The 17,310-nt window shown below is 41.5% G+C and overlaps 1 protein-coding gene across 4 annotated transcripts in view; it reads left to right on the top strand.

Moving 5' to 3' along the window:
* tln2a (talin 2a) overlaps window positions 1-17,310 on the top strand; it is a 97,073-nt gene that overhangs the window by 65,656 nt on the left and 14,107 nt on the right. For all 4 annotated transcript variants that reach the window (XM_014337543.2, XM_005934561.2, XM_014337541.2 and 1 more), the window contains exons 22-43: window positions 644-810; window positions 2,986-3,114; window positions 3,820-3,933; window positions 4,082-4,195; window positions 4,631-4,765; window positions 5,029-5,157; window positions 5,329-5,431; window positions 6,166-6,374; window positions 7,499-7,618; window positions 8,103-8,300; window positions 8,489-8,628; window positions 9,288-9,381; window positions 9,557-9,646; window positions 9,746-9,868; window positions 9,975-10,118; window positions 10,951-11,112; window positions 11,366-11,506; window positions 11,619-11,800; window positions 12,990-13,122; window positions 13,692-13,793; window positions 14,365-14,535; window positions 16,487-16,633. In XM_014337543.2, the coding sequence (XP_014193029.1) occupies window positions 644-810; window positions 2,986-3,114; window positions 3,820-3,933; window positions 4,082-4,195; window positions 4,631-4,765; window positions 5,029-5,157; window positions 5,329-5,431; window positions 6,166-6,374; window positions 7,499-7,618; window positions 8,103-8,300; window positions 8,489-8,628; window positions 9,288-9,381; window positions 9,557-9,646; window positions 9,746-9,868; window positions 9,975-10,118; window positions 10,951-11,112; window positions 11,366-11,506; window positions 11,619-11,800; window positions 12,990-13,122; window positions 13,692-13,793; window positions 14,365-14,535; window positions 16,487-16,633 (3,047 nt within the window). The remainder of the gene's footprint in view (window positions 1-643; window positions 811-2,985; window positions 3,115-3,819; window positions 3,934-4,081; window positions 4,196-4,630; window positions 4,766-5,028; window positions 5,158-5,328; window positions 5,432-6,165; window positions 6,375-7,498; window positions 7,619-8,102; window positions 8,301-8,488; window positions 8,629-9,287; window positions 9,382-9,556; window positions 9,647-9,745; window positions 9,869-9,974; window positions 10,119-10,950; window positions 11,113-11,365; window positions 11,507-11,618; window positions 11,801-12,989; window positions 13,123-13,691; window positions 13,794-14,364; window positions 14,536-16,486; window positions 16,634-17,310) is intronic.

Below are 17,310 nucleotides of genomic sequence, written 5' to 3'. Positions count from 1 at the left end.
GTTTGCCAGCATGGGAACATTATTGCATCATTATCACTAATCGGTACAAAAGAAAGCAGTTGTTGAAAAGGGTTTGACTAATATTGCAAGTGGTTAAAGAAATTTTAAATGCTGTTATCCAAATTGTTCATTATTCAGTAAACTTGGAAGCATTTGCAGTAAAGAGATCTAAAAGTACCCAGTACAGGTTTCTTAAAAACAAGCAACCACCCGGTCTTTTTTTGGAAGGGACTCGATTCTGTCCCAGCTGACATTGGGAGAGGCTGTGTACACCCTGGATAGATCCTTAGTCCATCACTGGGCTCCTGAAATTGAACAAAATTCCAAAGCCAGTATTATTTTTTTGTGTTATTTTATTCCTCCTAAGCCAGAATTTCATACTTTGTTGAACCATTTTTGCTTTTTTGCTTTTGCTAGTGCGTGGTTGTACATCTTGGTGTTTAAAATACCTCTTGTTCATAATTTGTAGGGTTATACATCACATTAGTGGGAAACATTCACTGACATAATTTTAATCCATTCATTGAGAAAACCACTCCACGAGGAGGGGTTTAAGGAGCCTGTTATTAGTATGACTTCTACATTTACCCATGTCTCTGTTTCCCCTCATCTCTCCTCTTTAATCCGTCGCTGCATTTCTCAGGAGAGATGGTGCGTCAGGCTCGAGTCTTGGCTCAGGCCACCTCCGATTTGGTGAATGCCATGAGGTCCGATGCAGAAGCCGAGGTCGACGTCGACAATTCTAAGAAGTTGCTGGCAGCTGCTAAATTGTTGGCTGATGCCACAGCGAGGATGGTGGAGGCAGCAAAGGTAAGAATCATATTTATTAAATGGTGAATGGACTTTTTTTTTAGTCGACTTGAGCAATCAAAACACTTTATCCTACGCACAGCACTTTTTTTTGCATCTAAGTGCTTTCCATCTAATAATCACTCTGCGATCAAGGGATCAGTGGCAACTCAGGGTTCATCATCTTGCCCCTTTAGTATGCAGAGTGGAGCAGCCAGGTATCAAACCAGCAATCTTCCAATTCTCCTTAGGCTAAAATTTCAAAAACATGCCTGTTTATCTTTTTTGGAATTTGGCTTTGATACCTATTCTGTCCCCAAAAAGACTGAACTGAGCTAAAGATTTCATTTTAATCTCAGTAATGGCATTTTTAAGATTGTGTAAAGATCCAGTGGGCTTGGCTTTGCTTCTCCGGTATGTATAAAATGACCTTTATAGTGACAGCAGAGGGGAAAGAAGCAGAACCAGAGACCCCAAGAGGGAGGTAGGTGTGTGTGTTCACACAAAGGGGAGAGAGGTTATTCTGCTTGGTCTTGTTGGCACGGTTCTAATTCTTTAATAAAAGATGACCTTAAAAACTTTTTCAATTTAAAAAGAAAAAAAGCCCTCTTGATCCTTATTTCTAGGATGCTTTTCTCAAAGTCAACATCTACAGGGTCGGTCTTCTTGTTAAGCTGCATATTGAATTGTTGTTGGTTAATGTTGTGAATTAGCGTTGGTGGTTTAGTGACACTGCTCATTCTTTTGTACTTGTAGAGTTTGTGTGTTAGAGTTATTTTATTTTAAATACTTTGAAATTACACATTAAAAATCTAGGCCTTGTTTAGTTGATTTATAGACACTTGGAGTTGTGTGAATAGTGACTTTTATATTGCTAAAATTTCTAACATTCAGGCAGTTTTGGAGCTCACTGAGTAACAAATTATACTTTGAAATGAAATGAAGAAAATCCTGCTCCCTTAAACCTTCCTCTGGTAAACAGCAATAGTTGAGATTAGGAATTACTTTGAAGTACAGAAACAATAATCAACTAAAGTGTAAAAGTCACAGAATTGGTCTGAAGCAATATATTGTTTAGTTTTCTCTCATCTACTTATTACCTCATAACTTTTTTATGAAAGCAACATTAAAATTGCCTGGACATCAAAATTCATTCTCCCCAGACTTTTGAGGTCAGGCTTAGCTTTGCCTCTTATCTCATCGTCTTCTATCCAAATTATTTATCTGCTATCTTTCTACATCGGTCCCGTTATCTTTCAACAGAATCTCACGCTGATATTAATAACTCTCAACTCCCACCATGAAAATTAAATGATGCCCTCCAGCTGGTTGGTAGAGTCTGATGCCAGACTTATCACCATCACAGCTGTATGTTTATCCGTGTGAATGGAAGCTGAGACCTTAGCCAACCATTGCCTTGGTAACGGGTTTAGCATATTTAGCTTATTTCTTTTGCTCCAAATTGTAAAATCAATGCTGATGCTTGAGCACTGTTGACTTGCTGAAACTCGCGTGCCATGCTGCTATTAAACAATCTCGGATTTTAAAGACTAGTTCCCCAGGATGAATTCTTTCTTGCAAAGTGTTGTTACACCCTGTGGAAAACATCACTTTCTAATAATTATGCAAATTGGCTGCTCTATTTAAATGGTGTCAGCAGTTGCCAACAGGCTGATGACAGCTGCAAACTGCACCGACTCGAAACCGGTTGCTAACAACATTTTAACTCTGATTAATGCTCTTGGAGCACAAAATTAGTTTTGTTTTTGTCTGTGTGCTCGTGATATATTGGGTTGCAGTGACTTCTGCCAGTAGCATCAGTGAGGTTAAATATTTCTTTAATGACATGTGTTGTCATGCACACCTTCCTCTCTGTGTAGCTGCAGGTGATGCTCCCCATTAATTAACTTAATGGCAGAAGGCTGAGCTTTCTCTCCAACAGCAGGAGACGGGAAGGTGCGAGTACCCAGTAAACATGTACTGCTGTATGTATAAACAGGAAGATGGAAAAGCTTCTTGATATGAATAAACAACAGCTCCTGACATTTAGCCGTCTACAAAGAAATGATTGTTTGCATCAGGTTGAGCAGTGGGAAAGTCATTTTCAAAGATTTCTCTGGACTGGACGTTCTAAGATTATTTCTTCCTGCCTTGCCTATCTGTCATGTATATGCTTATCTGTGTGTGTGTTCTCAGGGAGCAGCAGCCTACCCAGAAAATGAAGACCAGCAGCAGAGACTGAGGGAGGCTGCAGAGGGGCTGCGTGTGGCCACTAATGCTGCTGCTCAGAATGCCATCAAGAAGAAGCTGATCAACAGACTGGAGGTCAGCAGAGCAAAATTAGCAGTTGCACATCGACCCAAGTGAATAAGCTACCACAGACGGATGATATTTCTTCCTGAATTTAGCCTGAGAGGTGATATCGTGCTATCTCCAGCACCAATTCTAAATGTCACCATCTCTAAAGTTGTATTAGTATTAGGATACTGTGTCACCGTCTACAAAGTTCAAATGAGGCACCAAAGATTAGGGAAGATGAGATTTTGATGTTTACTAAGCTGTTTTCACCATTTAAATGTCAGGTTTTAAATATTTGCTTCAGTTTGTTTATTTCTTTCTTTTTGCCTGAAATGGGAAAAGAAGTGCAATCGAAATGGATCGAAAGTTGCTCGTATGCCTTAAGGTTGCTTGACTCACAACTCAATATCGCCTCAAATAATAATGTTGAGCTCGTTCAGAAGGATTTCTAAAATTCACCTGATTTTGTTTATTTAATTTCATTTTTTAAATGCACTTTCCTTGTACATAGTCTTTTTACATAACGCCTTTTTTTTTTTTTTTTAAATATAGGAAGAAAATGTATGGAAACACAAGTCCCACTCTTAATTATTAGTCTTTTATGCTGCATATTTAGCAGCATATTTACCATTTCAGCATCCAGAAGCAGAGGAGTGAAGAGAGTGTGACACCGTGACTGCGAAACCATATTCTACATGTGACGTTTGTGTGGGTCTTGTCATTATTCCTCAGAATGCTGCCAAGCAAGCTGCAGCTGCAGCCACACAGACAATCGCCGCTGCTCAAAACGCCGCCGCCTCCAACAAGAACACAGCTGCTCACCAGCAGCTGGTGCAGAGTTGTAAGGTGAGGGATGTTGCTAACAGCAGGGTGCCATTTATTTTTGGTGGTTTGGGCTTTTTTTTTTTAATGTGAACTGCATTGAAACTTTGTGCTTCATACTATGTTTCTTTCATATCTTTATGGTAATGTGTCTCCATGTTTGTGTGTGTAGGCAGTTGCAGATCACATCCCACAGCTTGTCCAGGGAGTCCGTGGCAGTCAGGCCAAACCTGAGGACCTGAGTGCACAGTTGGCCCTCATTATTGCCAGCCAGAACTTCTTACAGGTGCAGCCCTTTATGATCTTTTGGTTTGCCTGTTTTGCTGGTGTGGGGATTGTTAAAAGTTTATGTGCCCGCACTCGTACTGGGTAACTTCAGTCCTACATTGGAAACCAGGCTAAAAGTATAAATAGTGCTTCTGTCATGTGGGGACGTTAAAAATAGGCCGGTAACCTCTTTTTGGTGTTAGCGGGTGGTTACAGAAATGCTGGTGTGATGGTATTATGTGTTAAATACCTAGCTGGGGTTTCAGAGCCCCACATAATACCCTTTGAAGACATATCACCAAGTCTGTGAACTACACAGTGCATTGGTTGCTTGATTCTCTAAGGGAAAGCGTTCCGTTGAGCCCTATACGATTTAAATAAATACAATTTTATTAAAAATTTAAATGAATGTTTTTTTGGGGTTTTTTTCCCCCACATCTCTCTCTCTCTGCAGCCTGGCAGTAAGATGGTGACCTCGGCCAAGTCATCTGTTCCCACGGTGACTGATCAGGCTGCAGCCATGCAACTGGGTCAGTGTGCCAAGAACCTGGCCACCTGCCTGGCGGAGCTGAGGACGTCTGCACAGAAGGTAGAGCATAGACACGCACGGGAATTCTTGCATTCCCATGTGTGCATGTAGGAATTTATTCTTGCATGCATAGTATTCACAAAATGACTGGATTTTGGACATGCAGATTGCATGTGCAAGAAAATATTTTACCTTTGTGGATCATATACAAATTTTAGACCTCATAGGAACAGACAAAAAGCTTCATTTCTGTTCAAAGATCATTGCTTACAGGTGAAACAGCTGTAACTGACCATATACCATATACTTGCTTTTGTTTCTAGGCTCATGAAGCTTGTGGCCCCATGGAGATAGACTCTGCCCTTACAGCCATCCAGACCCTAAGAAGTGAGCTACAAGATGCCAAGATGACTGCTGTGAATGCCCAACTAAAACCTCTTCCTGGAGAATCGGTAAGAAACATTGTAGCCCCATAAAGCAGAGTCGGGACTCAGCTGCACTAGATTCCAGACATGCTCATGCTGCCAGTGCATGAGCATGTCAGAAGCGAGTTTGCAGACTAATATTTTGTTTTCAGTTACTAAAATACAAAGCCGCTATCTTCCCCCCCCCCCTTTCTCTAGCTGGAGAAGTGTGCTCAGGATCTGGGAAGCACCTCCAAGTCTGTGGGATCCTCTATGGCTCAGCTGCTCACCTGTGCTGCACAAGGAAATGAACACTACACAGGTTGGTACTGCTGACATCATTCTAGTAAAAAAACCGTCAAACCGAGGCAAGAGGAAGAAATCTTTATCGTTTTAGGAAACCACATACAACCTTTCATCTATTGCCTCAAGAAGGCCTACTTCTTTATTATAAACCAACTAGACCCGCAGCTTGATGTCGCACCTTAATGAGCTGAATTTATGGTCACTAGTTGTCTTGACCTTTCTCAAGTTCATCCTGTGCTATTTTCTCTTGCTTTGCTCTCCAGAATGTAGCACACACAAGGCTCGCTGGTGATTTCATTAGCTTTAACAGTATCCTCGGTTAGAGCACAGCCCAAAGAACCAGAGGAGAAATGCACCCATCACCTGGAACCCGTTTTTCCTTTTTCCTCCCCCTTGAGTAATCTTGTTATCTGAACCATAATATGGTTTCATTCCATTTGTTTTATCCTATCCAGCTAATTTGTTGTGGATGAGATGTCACATTTCTCATGAGACTCTCATTGTCGGTTCCTGTCTGTGAGGGGAAAGAGCCTCATGGCACCTTTGTTTTGTTGCTTGTTGCTTCACATTTCTCGAGACAGAAGAATTACTTTTTGTGCCTTTAACAAATGCCATTACAAATTTTTATGACTCGAAGATGACAGTGAACACTGTCTTGTCACAAAGTGTCATAGCTTTAATAACGCACTGTGATGCCTCTGTGTCAGTTACATTTGTACTCTCTCTTACCTCTGATCATCGTGCGTGTAGGAATAGCAGCCAGAGAGACAGCTCAGGCTCTAAAAACACTCGCCCAAGCAGCCCGTGGCGTTGCTGCTTCCACCACGGAGCCCAAGGGCGCGGCTGCCATGTTGGACTCGGCCCGTGACGTTATGGAGGGCTCTGCGCTTCTCATACATGAGGCTAAGCAGGCACTGATTTCCCCCGGAGACGCTGAGAGCCAGCAGAGACTGGCACAGGTGAGATGGTTCAGAATTGCTCGAGGTTATGGAGTCCAACACTGCAGATGGCAGGAAGGCTCGGTGCAGCCCTCGGCTTCCTTTCAGATTATGGCACCTGTGCCTTAAAAGTAAAGTCATCAAAATAAACTCCTGAGCAATCATGAACTAAATGAAATACACTGTTAAAAGTAATATTTTTCCCCTGGGACTCACGGAGGAATTGAACAGGAAGTTTAATAATAGATCTTACTGAATATGTTGTGAATTTACATGATGTGACTTTTAAAGATGAAACCAGGTTCTGTTTTTGTTTAATATATTTATTAATCAGCCTTTCTTTCTTTTGGTTAATATGTTTAGTTGAATATTTACGTTTAGAAGGATATCTACGTCTGCTTGGTGATGCAGTCAAGTGAACACCTGTCAAATTTAGCAAGTAGCTCTATAATAAACCAGGTGGCAATTTATTGCAAAGTATTTTAATTATTTATACCTCGTTGCCCAGGTGTTTTCCACTCAAAATGAATAAATGATGTGGTATCAATGGAGAAAAATGAATATTAGAATAACCAAATAGTGTTATCTAAGACCTTTTGGAAATGTTTAGTAAAACAAATAAATTTTGGATGTGCGAGCCTCTCTGTTATCTTTGAACTGCTTCACTGAGATGTCATGTTGTTGTGTGCTTCAGGGGTCGCTATGTGATATTTATGATGGAAAAAAATTCTGTTATTTTCCATGAAGAAACATGACAGAATGAGACAGTTTCTTAAGACTCAGGTCTATGAAAATAAGTAACGGCTTAAATAAAATATACAAATAAAAGTAGTACAACAAATGAATGTAATAAAAAAATTCTATAAACTAATCAACTATACAATAAATGAACCTTTAAAATAAAAATAATGGCCTGCTCCATAAGTCTATTAAAAAGTGCAGCAGTTTGAAGTGAAAAATGTTTGTTTTCAGAGGCGTGACAGCTGAACAGTCTCACTACATCTGACAAAAACCTTTTCAGCCTTATGGACAACTGGCACTTTTTGGGGATAATTGCTATGCTCATTAACGTTTTGAGTTTGGATTTCTAGATTAGCTTGTCCACCTGTGCCCACCCTCCTAACCCAGTTTGCTGTGTGTTTCAGGTGGCGAAGGCTGTGTCTCATTCCCTAAACAACTGCGTCAACTGTCTACCTGGCCAGAAGGATGTGGACATGGCTCTCAAGAGCATCGGAGAGGCCAGCAAGAAGCTACTGATTGAAACCGTGAGTCATCGGAGCTCTGTCGGCACAACATCGGCATCACAGATTGCTTTCCGTTCCCACGGCGGGAGGGAAAAAAAAGAAACAACCTCGAGAAATATGTGATTAATGACGCGTACAAGTTAAGAGCAGGACTGACCTTTTAAATATTATTTCAAGCATTCTTTAGTGACCACTTTTAAATCATTCAGCAGCGTTGTTCATCTGACGGGAGTGTAAACCTGATTTCATTTAAGCATGCAAGTCAGGAAAGGGGCATGATTTACATTTCTATTGCTTTTTAGACATTTGTCAAGTTTCAAATTTAAGACTGAACATGTTTTGGTTTACAGACAGTTTTCAGTTTATAGGGTTAGCACTAAAGTGACATCATTATTGCTGATACACCTGCTGTAAATGCATTGGGGAACTGTTAGATATTACTCTGACGCTTACAAATAATTGAATTTCTTTCATCTTGAATCATTCTTTTTTGTGCTGCTTTCAGATCCCACCCGCCTCAAAGTCATTTCAGGAGGCCCAGAGTGAGCTCAACCAAACAGCAGCTGAACTAAACCAGTCAGCAGGCGAGGTGGTCCACGCCTCCAGAGGCTCCAGCAGCCAGCTGGCTGTGGCCTCTGGAAAGTTCAGCCAAGACTTTGATGAGTTCCTGGATGCTGGCATTGAGATGGCTGGGCACACTCAGGTTGGTTTTGTATCTCAATTCCAACATCTGGTCATCAATATTAAGACAGTAGTAGCACGTATCACAACTCAGATATCCCAGTAAAGAGACAAAGACTTCAGACTCCTTTGAATGTATTTCACACTGGTGTGTGTGTGTGTGTGTGTGTGTGTGTGTGTGTGTGTGTGTGTGTGTGTGTGTCATTCTAGAAAAAGGACGACCAGGTGCAGGTGATTGGTAACCTGAAGAACATCTCCATGGCTTCTAGCAAACTGCTGTTGGCTGCTAAAAGTCTGTCTGTGGACCCAGCAGCAGCAAACGCCAAGAACCTGCTAGCTGCTGCAGCAAGGTACTACAACTGGCCCCTACACACACCTACAAACCATGATTTTTAATATTTACAGCAGATTTGATTGGTAGTATCTCATGATAGATCTTAAGATCAAAGAGTCGATATAAGGCTCAAGATCCAGGGTTAGGTAATAAAACTAACGGCAAATAATTAGCTGTTCAAAGCTATGAACATAATAATTCTATTTTATTGCTATTGGTTTAGATCTGTTTTTTAAACTACCACTTTACTCATTCGGTAATGAGCATATGGTAAAAGCGTCTATCAAGGCAAGTGGGCTTTGTTATGATTTTCACATTATCAGCAAAATGCACTCAGACATCTGCTTGCTATGATAACATACTCATTAATGGGTTTAATGGGGCCAATTTCAGCTGCCAACCAAAACGGGTCATTTAAAAAATTAAAAGCAAACAAAAAGAGAGATGCAAACAAAATGTTGAGACGATCAGATAAGGGGATGAAATTGATAAGCTTGCACAAACAAAAAAGACGTAGGTATTTGCAAGGGTGAGTGTATAAGCTGTGTTATTAGCACACAGAAACAAGCAGGAATAATTCTCACATTTCAAAAGCGACGCGCACAGAATAAAAGCCTGTTTCCCTCACGCTCTCGTGGACTGGAGTGTGATGTTTGTTCCTCTTCTCTATGCCAGAGCTGTGACTGACAGCATCAACCAGCTGATCACTCTGTGCACACAGCAGGCTCCAGGGCAGAAGGAGTGTGACAATGCCCTGAGAGAGTTGGAGGTAAATAAAACTTTGTCTACCTTGCGATCAAGCATTCGCAATCATCAATGGTGTCAGCGCGTTTCAATACAAGCTGTGGATTATAAGACGCCTCTCTTTTCTGGCACTGACTAATGAGAATAAAGTGAAAATAAAAGCCTCTCAAACTTCTTTAAAACCTTTATTCATCTCCCAGGCTGTCAGAGGAATGCTTGACAACCCTAATGAACCGGTCAGTGACCTCTCCTACTTTGACTGTATCGAGAGTGTGATGGAGAACTCGAAGGTAGGCTTTTGACTAAAGCAGACAGACACAAAGCACACGGCACACTTCCAATTAGGCATCTTAAGCGTACCATTTCTTCTCTGCCGACTCTCTGTTCAGGTCCTGGGAGAGTCTATGGCTGGCATTTCTCAGAACTGCAAAACCGGGGATGTGTCTGCATTTGGAGACTGTGTGGGATCAGCGTCTAAAGCCCTGTGTGGCCTCACTGAAGCCGCAGGACAGGTACAGAGTGTTAGAGCAACGATTGGCACGCTCCCTGGGCAAATAAAGAAACGGCAGTCGGGGTGATTATGGGGAATGCTGTTTGATGAGTGTTATTTTTCCACAGGCTTCTTACTTGGTGGGTGTGTCAGACCCTAACAGTCAGGCGGGACACCAGGGTTTGGTGGATCCCATACAGTTTGCTAAAGCCAACCAAGCAATCCAGATGGCCTGTCAGAATCTTGTTGACCCAGAAAGCAGCCCCTCCCAGGTATATCCACTGTTCTGCTCATATACAACCAAAGCCAGTTAATTATATAAAAGTGTAATGTACTGTGCCAACATAGCACTGTGGTTACGCTGTTCTGCAGAGATGTTATAGTATGATTCATTATCAGACCAGTGTGTTGGACTGATATGTGTTCAGAATAGCATTTCTAGAAAAGAGAATTATTGAAGCAGACGGTTATCAGTTTGCTCCGAATTGCTTAATATTCTGTGCAGAAGCATCCAACTGTTTGGTAGCCAGATGCTTTCCCTGCAGATCTGGAAGTCTAATATTAATATTTGCTCTATTATTGCCTTTATTTCCATCAACAACTGTCTGCGTTGAAGATTAACATCTTTTTGTCTAATTATGCAACTTCCTAAGCACTCTCACATAAGTCACATTTCAGCTCATCGGTCTATACCAGAGATTTTAATGAAGATCTTTTATTAGTAAATGATTTTTAGTTCAAATAAATGGAAATGGCACAAAACTGCACACATACCACATGGGCGTCTGCAGGGAGTTCCTGAGTCAATTCCCTGCTAACCAGACCTTAACTGCATTCTCCTGCTTTCTTTCATCTCATTTCTTCTTATCTCTGCGGCGACTGTCTGATGAAGCCAAAAGTTCCAGAAAACGTTCAAAACAAAAATAATAAGACTGTACATTTGCTGTACATTTGCTGTACATTTGGGCCTCTTATATCAAATCTAGTATTTCCAGTAGTCATCTTTGATGTGATCTATCGCTACAGATACTGTCCTGAATTTATGTTGTAAGATTGCCCATGCCTGCAGTATCACTGACAATTGACCATTTTACTGTTTTACAGGTTCTCTCAGCAGCCACCATCGTTGCTAAGCACACCTCGGCATTGTGCAATGCCTGTCGTCTCGCTTCTTCTAAGACAACCAATCCTGTTGCCAAGAGGCACTTTGTGCAGTCTGCCAAGGAGGTTGCCAACAGCACTGCCAACTTGGTCAAAACAATTAAGGTATGTTTCTATCTTGTCAAAAGTTTGACTCTGTGACCTGATTGTCATTGTACAGCTATAAACTTAGCTTAGACATAACATTTCTGTCTTTTCCTTGTGTGATAACCTGGAGGAATCCCTGTTTTTATGTCATATGTCTGTCTTTTTTAAAATATTTATTCTCAGCGCTTGCTTTTCATAACTTTAATACAGTCAGTTTTAATGCTATTTGTTTCATACACCCTTTTTAAAATTCCATTCTCTCACTTTCCAGGCTTTAGATGGGGATTTCTCAGAGGAAAACAGGAACAGGTGTCGAGTCGCCACGGCTCCACTAATTGAAGCTGTTGAAAACTTGACAACATTTGCTTCCAACCCAGAGTTTGCCAGCGTGCCCGCTAAAATCAGCAGTGAGGTGTGGCTCTGTTAACATTAGTGCAGGACTGTTGCGTGTTTTTACAGTTTACCGGTTGAAGAAAAATTTGGAAAATTATGCAAAATTTAGATTGAGTTTGTTTTTTCTTTAGGGCTCTGCAGCACAGGAGCCCATCCTCCAGTCGGCACGGTCTATGCTTGATAGCTCCACCCATCTGCTCAAAACTGCACGCTCATTGGTTATCAACCCAAAAGACCCGCCCACGTGGTCCGTCCTGGCCGGTCATTCTCGTACTGTCTCCGACTCCATCAAGAGTCTCATCACAGCCATCCGGTTAGTTAACAATGATTCAGTGAGACTTGCAAAAGACAAACTACAGCAGGAGTGTTTATGCAAAGGTTTAAGGAACACTGTGATATTTTGGGTGATAGGTACATTCACTTTGTTGCTGATGGTTAGGTGAGGAGATCAATACTGCTCATGTCTGTTAGATAAATATGAAGTTGGTGCCATCATCTGTTCAGATTTAGGTTTGAAAATGGGCAAACAGCTAGGGCAGCAGAATTTAAACAAAAACAAAATAATATCATGATTTGGCAGGGATTGTGAAACCCTTTCAACCCAGGAAGACTCCAAATCACCAGTTTAATAATTTATCGCACTTCAACACCACTGTAGTCTATTTCCGTGCAGTGATGAATTGTGCGTAACACAGTTTGTGCTCCCTTTTTATCTGCTTGTATTGCTGTATAAAGCACCTTGAGAGGGGGCAGCCAAAAGCTGTAACCTGGGGTTACGTACACTTGTGTTTTGTGCAGCTCACATTTTTAATCTCCTCTTTCACACAGTTTTGTACCTGACCTTGATCAGAACAAAACTGATGCCCATGAGAGGCTAATTCCCTGAGACCAAACACACTGAATGTTAAGGTTCTCATTCGTCTCAGAACATCTGCACATTAGCATTCATGCGTAGCCGGCTTAGCGTCGCTTTCAGTTCTGATGCCCTTATCTCCCGTCTTCCTTTTTAGACTGCAAATTCAGTACTGGGAGTGTAATAGAATTCAGTGATATATTTCAGGCCAAAGAATACACATAGCATCCTGCAGCAGCCGGGCTCATAACTTTGTCAGCCTCATTAAGCACAGAGATGAGGTTTTATTTTAGTCTTACTTTTGGTGTGCCACCGTGCATGGAAATGGATGTTTAACGAACTTAATCTGCCCATGAGGCCGGAGCCACAGACAAATCAAAGGCTTCAAAGCTAATTTTGCTGCCTGGCTTGATCTCCCTATGCAGAGACGAGACCCTACAGGCCACAGTTTGGCAGATGTGACCTGAGCAGCAATGAGACGAGGAAGCCAGTAGAGAAAGGGGGAGGGAGGGGGGGGGCGGGATAGAAATCCTGCAATGTGTCTGTGTTTTAATAATTCCAATGTTAACATTTCTTCTTCTGGTCTTTTCCTTTCTTCATTACTCATTTTTGTCTTTCTGGTTCCCTTTTTCTCCTCTCCTTTTTGCAGGGACAAGGCCCCAGGCCAGCGGGAGTGCGATTCGTCAATTGATAACATCAACAAATGTATCCGGGACATTGAGCAGGCCTCTCTGGCCGCTGTCAGCCAGAACTTACCCAGCAGAGACGACATCTCACTGGAGGTAAGCGGCCATCGGAAGATGGCTCCGAATCTTTGCAGACACAAACTTTGTCTGTGTTTTCATTTGTTTTTTTGTTACTTGCGTAGATATTAATCTGCTCCTTTTGCCTTTTCTTTTTTCCCACTTCCACTTTTCCCACTTTTTTTGTATGCTAAATCTGTCGGTTTTGAGTCTATTTTTAGTGGTATTAATTAGGTTTTCTGTCCTTGTCCTTCTCTCAGACCATTCAAGAGAGACTAGGGATTATTTCTTTCTTTTCCTTTTGTGTCTTTGAGTGTAACAAAACATTTGAATGGCAGTAGTTCTTCTTGCAGTAGTCCTTCAGCACAGTATGGGCAGAATGTGAGTCTTATGTTTAACACCCTGACACTGGCTTTAATGGGGAAGTTTTGGCACCTGCTAAATAAAAAGTTTAAGCTCGCATATTAAAAGTCAGAGTAGCTCAGGGCAGTTATCCTTCTGTTATGTTTCCTGCTTTTTAGCAGGTCCCAGCTGCCTTCTTTGAATGCACCTCTGTCTCCCATAAAAAGCAACACAAAAACCAATTTCTTTTTATTTCCTCTCTTCAGGCACTACAAGAGCAACTGACGTCCACCGTGCAGGAAATTGGCCACTTAATTGACCCCGTTTCCACTGCTGCCAGGGGCGAAGCTTCCCAACTAGGACACAAGGTATATAGGGCAGTGCCTTAATTATTATTATACTGCAACTGTGGAGCAACAAAGTTGTCTTTGTCAGCAGCAGGATTCAGTGGCAGGAGTGTTGCCTATATGTTTAGGTTAGCCGTGGGCTGTTATAATTATCTCAGCATTATCTATCATTAAATAATAGTGATTTTTGAAAAAAAAAGTTGATGCATTGTTCAAGCAGCAGGGTTAGTTTGACTTTTATGTGAGTAAACTTTCACCTCCCACTAGAATGCTCTGTGTCACTGTCCATCTTTGCAAACTTATCAGCATTTCTTCACGTGTTGTAAAGAAGATTATTACTGCAACATATTCCTTTTTATTCTGTCTGCACACCAAACAGTCTGCTTAATGGCCAGAAATTGTGCCCAGTAAGTGAAATGTATAAAAGGTTTAACACTTATATGACCGTACCATTTTGAAATAATTTGAGAAGCTGCTCATTTTCTGAAACCGTGCTTCTTCACGTGTGAATGTGACACTTAGCACTTCAGCCTACATATCGCTGACTCGTGCTGTTTCTCTGGACTCATTAAAAACTTTTCTTTTACCTCAGGTGACTCAGTTGGCTGGCTACTTTGAGCCACTGATCAAGGCCTCCGTGGGTGTGGCGTCCAAGCTGAAGGACCACCAGCAGCAGATGACTTTCCTGGACCAAACAAAGACGCTGGCTGAGTCGGCTCTGCAAATGCTCTATGCTGCCAAAGAGGGTGGAGGAAACCGAAAGGCACGACCATTTTATGCTTTATGCACCTTGTTTAAAGTGCTCCTTCGCTTCCTTTACACATATTGGAAAATGATCTCCATCATTAAGTTTTCCAGTGCATCAACAAGTATAATTAACTGTATTTATTGCACACTTATGATACACAATGATGTGTCAAAAGGGTGGAGCAAAGGGTGTCACCATTTAGGCCTTTTTAACTCCTGCCAAACAACGGGAGCAAAAGAGTATCACACATGCGTGACGAGGGAGAGACGGGCCTGTGTGCCACCACAGTTTTAATCAGTTGATCAAAATACGATTAAAGTGGAGACTTTCAGCTTTAATTAAAAGGGTTTTACAAAATTTCTGCATTAACCATTTTGGAATTACAGACATTTGGCAGAAAAACAAAATAAATAATCCCAGAAGAAATAATAATCTGCTAAATTCTTTAAAATAATGAATGCACACTGACCAGCTCGGCAGCACAAAAAGCTCTGATTACAGAATTATTACCATGGTTAAGTAAAACCGTTTCACAGCATCTAACCAATTCTTGAACACTTGGTAAGCACATAATTGTCTTCAAAAACCGTAATGAATGGAAATAAAGAGGGTTTACAATAAAGTGCAAACCACTGGTTACACTCGGAGACAAGATTTTGTATATCTCTAAATAAAAAAGAAAAATCTTTGGACAGATGAAACCAAATGGAGGAAAGAAACAAACTCTTATGTCAGTAACATCTGTTCCCTGAAGGGGTTGAAGAAGATATAACACATATAGGATGAGATATAACACTTCCTGGTTGAAGACACTTCTTTTCACGCCATTAATGCAAATGATATGTGACATATGTGAGGCCCTGCCTGCATATAATACACCCTTATCATCGCAGTCATCCCTCAGTTTGATTGCCGCTCTTCACCGAGCCCAGCTGCACAATGGGGCAACTGGCGGTGTATCTAATTCCTCTCCTTCAGGGAACAGAAGTTGAGGACAGAACAGTTTGTACCCTTTCAGGCAATTCACTCTGTACACACATAGTATCAAATATATATACATCTCACAAAGCAGCCGCTGAACCAGAGTCAGACCACCATCATCCGACTGCAGGGGTAGATCCAGCCGAGAGGACACAATGAACCACTGACGGGACTGCCAGGTCCAAATGATAGAACCAAACAAAAGTGTGCAGTGATGATCAAGTAACTGCAGCACAAACATCATTCACAGGAACACCTGTAAAAAGACCCCATGAGGATGCCATTCCTCTGGTGCAATGTGCTTTCACACTTTGAGGAAAAAAGAGAGTCCCTTTGTACCATATGCCAGGGAGATGGACTCCATAATCCGGTAGGAGAGCCTCTGTTTAGACGGAGATCTACCTCTGGATGGATTAACTAAGCAGACCAACAATTCATCACACTGGGTATCGTCAATATAGGTAGGAAACACTGCACCAGACATAGAGAATACAGCCTACTCTTCTCCTCAGATGGAAAAGTGGGGTGACAAAAGCTCAGATTCATAGAGCTATAAGTTGTAGGAATAACCTCAGGTAAAAACGCAGTATTTGGCCATAATATGATGGGCAAATGGCGCTCGCCTCATGCTAGTCCACATCCAACAAATCTCATGATCCAAAGCATACCACATTATCTGTCAAACATGCTAGAGGCGATGTTATGACATGGACATGCATGGGTACTAGTATGTCTTGGCTGCTAGTGTTTATAGTGTACAGAGCTATACTCTCTGCTCAGATTCAGCCAAACGCTGCAGAAGTGACTCGATTTCAGTGCAAATGGATAATGTTCCAAATACATATTGCAAAAACCTAAATGTTACTAAAGGCAAATAAATCCTGATATCCTGATGTATGGGTTAGTTTGACAAGGTCATTTTTAAACCTCTGAAAATGGGGGTGCGTATATTTCACATGTGCTTGTGCTATGTCACATTTCACAGGCATCCCATACCCATGATGCTATAGCAGAGGCAGCTCAGCTCATGAAGGAGGCGGTTGATGACATCATGGTGACACTTAATGAAGCTGCCAGTGAGGTGGGAATGGTGGGAGGAATGGTGGAGTCGATCGCAGATGCCATGGCCAAGGTGAGTGCAGCCGGTTACAGTGTGTCGTCATTTGGATCAGAAGCCACAGAATAACATCTACACCAATTTAAAGATATGTTTAGAGTTTTATTTGGTTAAATTAATTGCACTCTCTGGTTCATAAATAACAGACATTACTGCAGCTCTAAAAAAACAAACAAACCTCCACCTTTAAGCTCTTTGTCCGCATCAGCGATTGTCTGCATTTCACCATCATCTATTTCAGCTCATCACCAACTATGTGGTGATTGACAGCTCTATTCTGTCTTCATTTGTGTTGCAAGACAGCATGGCTGCTAGTCAGATAATACATCATCCAACATTATCTTACAATGAGCAAAACCACCTGCTGTCCACCCTGTTCCCAACTTCCAAAACAGGCATGGAAAATTAAACGTAGACTAAAAACTAAAAATGCAGCAACTTGATATTTTATTCCACAGTTAGAGTCCATTTTAGTATGAATTTTTAAACCTGCGTAGTGGGAAACATCCTGTTTTGAAAGATTTCCCACCTACGGAAGCCAGAATGCTATAAAGAAACTGAGTGTGTGGTTAATGGATTAAAAGTTAATAGCCATAACAGAAGTTGTCTTATGGAAGCGAATGTTACAGAGCAATCAGCATCTAATTAAAGTTTTATTCTTTTCTTGTGTTCATTTGACCCATGACTTCCCG

The sequence above is a fragment of the Haplochromis burtoni genome, unplaced genomic scaffold (assembly GCF_018398535.1).
Source record: "Haplochromis burtoni strain Fernald_Lab_line unplaced genomic scaffold, NCSU_Asbu1 Contig_187, whole genome shotgun sequence".
NCBI lineage: Eukaryota > Metazoa > Chordata > Actinopteri > Cichliformes > Cichlidae > Haplochromis > Haplochromis burtoni.
Note: the sequence above shows the minus strand (reverse complement) of the source record. Positions and strands in the feature narration are given on the sequence as shown.